Source organism: Odontomachus brunneus, unplaced genomic scaffold, assembly GCF_010583005.1.
Source record: "Odontomachus brunneus isolate Ranch 3 - 2012 unplaced genomic scaffold, Obru_v1 Obru_scaffold_093, whole genome shotgun sequence".
Classification (NCBI taxonomy): domain Eukaryota; kingdom Metazoa; phylum Arthropoda; class Insecta; order Hymenoptera; family Formicidae; genus Odontomachus; species Odontomachus brunneus.
The window spans coordinates 1,278,857-1,285,643 of NW_022639543.1; the positions used below are offsets into that span (position 1 = coordinate 1,278,857).

At 33.0% G+C, this 6,787-nt stretch overlaps 1 protein-coding gene across 1 annotated transcript in view; it reads left to right on the forward strand.

Moving 5' to 3' along the window:
* Positions 1 to 6: 6 nt before the first annotated feature.
* The window catches only part of LOC116848315, a 10,680-nt gene continuing 3,899 nt past the window's right edge, over positions 7 to 6,787 (forward strand). Inside the window, exons 1-16 of the mRNA XM_032824254.1 lie at positions 7 to 725; positions 1,110 to 1,342; positions 1,477 to 1,725; positions 1,830 to 1,988; positions 2,073 to 2,215; positions 2,456 to 2,603; positions 2,675 to 2,859; positions 2,940 to 3,259; positions 3,343 to 3,515; positions 3,594 to 3,811; positions 3,921 to 4,140; positions 4,231 to 4,432; positions 4,492 to 4,708; positions 4,837 to 4,994; positions 5,890 to 6,032; positions 6,105 to 6,113. Coding sequence (XP_032680145.1) covers positions 608 to 725; positions 1,110 to 1,342; positions 1,477 to 1,725; positions 1,830 to 1,988; positions 2,073 to 2,215; positions 2,456 to 2,603; positions 2,675 to 2,859; positions 2,940 to 3,259; positions 3,343 to 3,515; positions 3,594 to 3,811; positions 3,921 to 4,140; positions 4,231 to 4,432; positions 4,492 to 4,708; positions 4,837 to 4,994; positions 5,890 to 6,032; positions 6,105 to 6,113 — 2,895 coding nt within the window. The 5' untranslated portion in view covers positions 7 to 607. The remainder of the gene's footprint in view (positions 726 to 1,109; positions 1,343 to 1,476; positions 1,726 to 1,829; positions 1,989 to 2,072; positions 2,216 to 2,455; positions 2,604 to 2,674; positions 2,860 to 2,939; positions 3,260 to 3,342; positions 3,516 to 3,593; positions 3,812 to 3,920; positions 4,141 to 4,230; positions 4,433 to 4,491; positions 4,709 to 4,836; positions 4,995 to 5,889; positions 6,033 to 6,104; positions 6,114 to 6,787) is intronic.

Sequence of the window (6,787 nt, forward strand, 5' to 3'; positions counted from 1 at the left end):
TACCAATAATTTTATACATATAACGCGCAGCAACATTCTGTACACAGTATAGATATGCATACATGCATTATGGTAAATTATCGAATGTATAATATACAACTATAAAGTACACTTTTTGTATAGTAATAAACTAAATAAGACAACCGACGACACGCTTTCCAAATATGATTGTACATAATATATAATTGGAAAATAAACCTGTACATAGAGTACAATTTTAGCGTTTGAGTCTTGTCTTTAGAATATTTTTGAAATGATGAAATCTGTTATTTTTATAATCTTATTCTTACTATAATAATATTGTAAAATAGTTTCATCAGGAAATAAGCAAGAGATTATTAAATATCTCCTAATTATCCAGAGAAATTTTTACACGTATCTCAAATTTCATGTCAAATTTTTTGTTACTTGTAATACAAGTAATTATATATACAAGCCTTATGTATATTGGAAGGTATAAGTCTTTACTACGCAATTTAAAAACCGATGTCACATACATCCTTCAATGTATAACAAATAGTATACATAATATGATGTGTATGTTAAATGTTTGTGTTGTGAGGGAAGAGTCAACATCACAGTTTGAAGATAATTCTTTCGTATATATATGTGCATGAACATGCCTACGTGTGTATTCATAGGTCACTGTGATAAGAACCATAAGGGTCATTTCTTGACTCAGTACGCTTTCGTCGAACTATGGTTGCACATCATGAGTTTTACAGGTATAACTTGCACATTAGATTATAATATTGATATATTTTTTGAAGAAAAACAAAGTAAACGAAAATTTTACTATAAACTATTTTGTTATATATTATTTTGTTATACTATAAAATATTTTGTTAGAAACAATAGGTTTATCGCTAAGTATTGATAATATATCACTGATAATCGAAAGAATGCCGGTCTTCATATCTTCTATCTTTGAAATGTTTCATTACAGAATTTTTTTTAAGTGATTTATTGAAGTGATTAATGAAAGTATTCGAAATGTATTTATAAATGGAAATTTTGCAAAGAAAAATACGAACATTTTATTGAAAGAAATAGAGAGAGCGACGCTTCAAATACACAAAAATAACACAAAGAAAATTTTTATTTTGTAGATTATAATATTATATTCAGATCCATGCAAAGATTAAGAAAGATACTATTCCTATTCGTGCTGTTAAGCACTGGACATGTTGCGCAAGGTTTATTCAGATCCGGGAAAGAATATATGTATTCTTACAATGCTGTGTCGAATACTGGTGTACTAGTGCCGTCCAATGCAGCTGCCTCGTGGAGTCTCAATGGAAAAATCGTAATTCAGGCCGAAAATAATATTGCTACTGTACAGGTATTTCTAAAATAAATACAGGTCAATTTATTTTTGCTTTTTTTCTAGCATAAAATACATAATTTATAAGATTCATTGCATTAGAATTTGTTTAATACTCCAAGTTATATAATACCCCAAGTATCTCTTGTCAGTTACAATCGTTGAAAACGAGTGTGTGGAATGGAAATGTGAAGAAGATGAGTGAAGACATCGATATCTACGATGATGCTTCCCGACTCTCGAAACCTTTTCAATTGTCGTACAATAAGGGTTTTGTCGAGAATTTTAGCACCGAAACTGATGAACCTGCATGGGCAACGAATATAAAACGAAGTATAGCTGGAATTTTACAATTAGATCTCTTTAATCTGGAAAAAGAAGTTGCATTTCATTCCAGTGAAGTAAGTTGTAAGAATTTTTTAATGTCCACCGACTTGAGTATATTGTACATTCTTTAATCATAATTTCGTACATATATACACTTAAAATAAATTATAATTTGCAGGTAAATCATTATGGCAAATGTAATATTGATTACATTGTGAGTTCTGAAGGAGAGAATCAACGTTTAATAAGAAAATCGCTAGATCCTCGTATGTGTACCGGTCATTCAAATCGTTACTGGTCGAACGTTCCTAAAGTACAATGTACCGATGAAGATCAAGTATGTTATTGATGTATCCTGCTTACTTTTGATCGCTTACACTCGATTAATATAGTTTATTAAATTATATTACGATTCTTTCAGAATCCTGTCCTAAAGAGCAGCGAGAGAATGTACAGATTGACGACCGATGGACTCGTCCACGATATTATTTCTGTTAATGCGTCTGGAGGTATTTACGTGCAACCTTTTCAAAGTATGGGAGAGGCACACTACCATTTTGTTGAGTACGTTTTGCAGACGTATGTATATGTGTGTGTATATATACAGGGTGTCCCAGGGATCTATCACCAGGGGTATGGGACTTTTATGTTCACCCCAATCCATTCTACGTTCTCACAAAATATGCAGAGGAGAGTCTGGAACACTCTGTATATGCTTGCATTATCTTTGATATGTGATATGTTAAAACCTTTTTTATTGTAAAATGAAGATTTAAAGATAAAATTAAAGATTTTATTTCTCAGGCAAACAATGGAATTATTCTCAGTAAAGGATATAACGAATAGAATAGTTATGAATAATTTACAAACTACAGTGCTGCAACATGAACTACCAGAAGAAGATCTCACGCAAGGTAGAGGTACTCCTGATAAAAATTTTGTCTTCGAATCTGTAAGTCCATCTTTTTTTGTTTATTTGATGTAATTGATTGTTTGTGCTCCAATTAAATTTTTATTATTTAGATAAGTCGTTTACTAGACCGTTTAAGTCAGAGACTCGAAAATCCTGGTTTGGATACTGAAATTCCTAATTTACATAACACAACGATATCCATACTTCTCTACTATCTCGGTATGCTAGATCGTGTTGATCTAGGAAAAGCGTACAGTCAAATTTTGGGGACTAGTTATAAGGAGGAAACGATACGGTATTTGTGACAATCTTCCCGTTTTCTTACTCCTTAGAGTAAGTTGTTATTTATCTTTGCATTCGTTGATTATTATATAGGAATATGTTTCTCGAGGCGTTACCACAAGTCGGAAGTAAAGAGTCTGCGCTTTTTATATTGGATCTTATTCAAGCGAACAAGGTGTCCGATATATCTGCGATCCAACTTCTTATGCAGTTGCCGTTCCATATAAGGAAACCAGACGTTCAATTACTTGTCAGTCTTGAGCCATTCCTTTCTCTGCCAAACAAACTTCCCAAAGAAGTACAGAACACCGCAATCCTCACATACGGAACATTAATATATAAGACCTGTTTGGTGTATTGTCCATATGATATGTTAGACGATTACGTGCGTCTATACCTTGACAAATTTACAGGTATGCAATAATTTGTTTATCTCGATGTAAAAATTTGTATAATTTATATCATGGAACTTTCAATTATCTGATGCGTATTATAGAAGCTACACAGTACGAACAGAAGATGATTTGGTTGGAAGGCTTAGCAAACATACAGTTGAGCAGAGTTATTGAATTCTTGGAGCCTATAGCTAGAGCCAATGCTGAATCGCGACATTTTCGAGTGCTGGCGGCTTGGGCTTCTCTTCCCACAGCGCCATTGAGGCCCGATGTTGTAAGCATTTAACGCGTTTTAATAAAAAAAAAATCCCCAGAGTTTATATTATTCATATAATTGTCTGTTCTTGCGCAGATTTATCCTGTGTATTGGCCAATTTTAGTTAACAGAACTGAACATTTGGAAATGAGAGCAGCTGCGCTAACTTTGCTGATTATTTCTAGCCCTACTCCTAATAGATTGATATCTCTGTATTGGTATATGCAAAACGAGCCCTGCCAACATTTGTACAATTACTTTTACACGATGTTAAAATCTGCGGAACGTAGCACTTGTCCCTGTTATAAACCCATGTAAGTATACATAGCATTAATATATTAATGAGAAACGATATAATAAACGTCAATATTAATTAAATTCACTGTATTATTTCTCTTATTAATTATTATTACGCATTTTCAGAGGCAGAATCGCAGGACAATTTAGTCGTTTACTCCGAAAACCGTCGAATGGCAAATATCTTGTTACTGGTAACTATCTGGTCGATTACCAAGATTCCTTGAGGAGATTCGGTGCTATGTTACACGGAATTATCATAGCTAACCCGTCGACAAATATTCCTGAAGTAATTTACGTAACTTTAAATGATTATGCTAGTGGAACACACATTAATCATGTGTCTGTGAGTATATTCTTCAAACAATTATTCACATTACTACCATAAAACGTGAATACTGATACTTGATTACTGACTTCTTCAATGCAATTTCAGTTATATGTGAAAGCAGAAGGTATTTTCCACTCATTAGCGACTTCTTTTGACAATCCGACAAACATAAAAGATATTCTGAAAGAATTTAAATTAGATGAAAGGAAGAAAGGTCCCGTACACTTAGAAGCAATTATGCGCATTCAAGAAAAAACGGTGTTGTGCATTCATTTGAATGAGACAAGTATCATTAACGGATTAAAGTGTAAGTTTATATAAGATATAAAATCATACTACGTTTTATTTACGTATTTAATCTTTCAGATTTGTCTTCTTTATCGGATAACATATATCGTATGTATCACAACATGGAATTTCATGTCAATCAACAACGTATAAATATACCCTTGATAATTGAGTCGTTGCAAGTAACAGATTTCGGTACTAATGTAAGACTCGCAATGATGTCAACATCATTTTTCTCAATGAGAGGAAATTTTACACGCAATTTCCCTGAACGAAATAATCATGTTATTTTACGGTAAAAATCTTTACTGGGGATGTTTTATATATTCCTGCATGTGCCTAGAATATGTTTTTGAAAGTGATAAAAATATTATCGCTTTTTGTATAGGTTTACACATAACTACATATTTGATATTATTTTAGCACATCTGTTCACGGCATTGAGACAATAGAGAATTACAATCCGTTAGTTGATTTGTGGCATAGCGCTCAAAGAGTTCAATCATTACATGGATATCTACCTGTTAACATTACGATTGGATTCGAAGAACGTCCATTTATTTCATACAATAATCTAGGAGGTATTGATTTCTATTGTATAGAACTCGCGTGCAATTTTTGTTGTTACACTTAATGGTCACTACTGCTCAATTACATTCGACCTACATTCGATATATATATATATATATATATATATATATATATATTTGTGTATTAAAATATTTTATTAGGTGTACAACTTTGCTTCCGCCGTTTTTTTTCCGAAATTCGAGGCCTTTCAAGCAGCTGTTCACAAGCAAACAAACGCCGTTCAACATCTCTTGGCTTCAATTCGTACGGCACCCAATTTCATTGCTTCTGAATCATTCCCATGGCTTTGAGGCGTTTTGAAATGGTTTGTTGAGTCACTCCCAATGATCGTGCCAATTCTTCTTGATTTTGACACGAGTCTTGATCAAGTAATGCCTCCAATTCTGCATCTTCGAAAACCTTCTTTCTTCCACCGCTATGCCGGTCTTCGACGTCAAAATCACCGTTCTTGAAGCGTTGAAACCACTCACGACACGTTCTTTCACTAATAGCGGCCTCACCATAGGTATTTGAAAGCATTCGATGAGCCTCAGCCGCAAATTTCTTCATATTGAAGCAGAAAATTAAAACCTGCAAATGACGAGAATTTGGCTCGTAAACTAACATTTTCAATCGAGAATAACTTTATGATGCAGACACAAATCGATTAATGTTTCTATGGGATTATGTTGACAGATGCCCAAGTTTATTGTATGACGTCTATGATTTCATATGACGTATATGATATATTTATTTCGACCACCACTTACCGCTAAAACCATCTATAGGAAAACGGCGGAAGCAAAGTTGTACACCTAATATGTACTTCTAGATTTAAAAAAAGTTATTATAGGCATCGTATAGCTTATACTATGTCTTGATACTTAAACATATTTTTAATTGTAGGAAATCTCAAGACAGGTATCACAGCACATGCTAGAACGCTCACTAGTATTAGAGGCGCTAATGTAAAATCGAAATTAAAGCGAATTTGTCATTCGTGTCCGATATCATATACAGTGACAAAATCGCCTTCCTCCGATATGCAAGTAAATATTATCTCGAAATAATATTAAATATTCGCGTATTTATATAATAAAGATGTAATTTCTTTTCTATAGATAATGAATGTCAAACTTCCCGAAATAGGTAGTCAAGTGCAAGTGAAGATATTTGATTGTGAAAGCACAGTGTCATACGAAACTCTGATTAATGATATTTGGTCTTCCCATCGAAGCAACTATCAGTAAATAACATACTGTCCATATTAATGCATGTTGAATTACTGAATGTATTAGAAAACGCACATCTAGAATCCAAAAATTATTTTCCCTATTTTTTTCAAACATACAGAACATGGCCAAGCATACGATTTGTCCTAATCGGACTGCATTTTTTGAACTATCTCTCTTACATGCCACCAAAAGGCAGCTGTGGATTAACAGCTTATATCGAAGCACTTGATTCGAGACCATCGCAGGTTAGATTATTATATATATTTGAGCCAGAAATTTATAATTATAAATATATATGAAAAGATTATTTTGTTTCTATGGAGCTACATGTGTACAAAAGAAAATGAATAATCAATAGATAACGAGTATTCTTTATCTTTAACGTGATATAATTTAATTAATTTTTGTATATTATATTAAATGCGTTTTACTAGACAAAATTGGAGTACACGAGAAACGGAAACTATCACATGTTATCTTTGACACATCGCAATTTGGATTCGTCGCAAATTTTTCATCAGTGGAATTTAGCTGCGTTATATGAAACTACTAGTTGGCTATCGGATGTC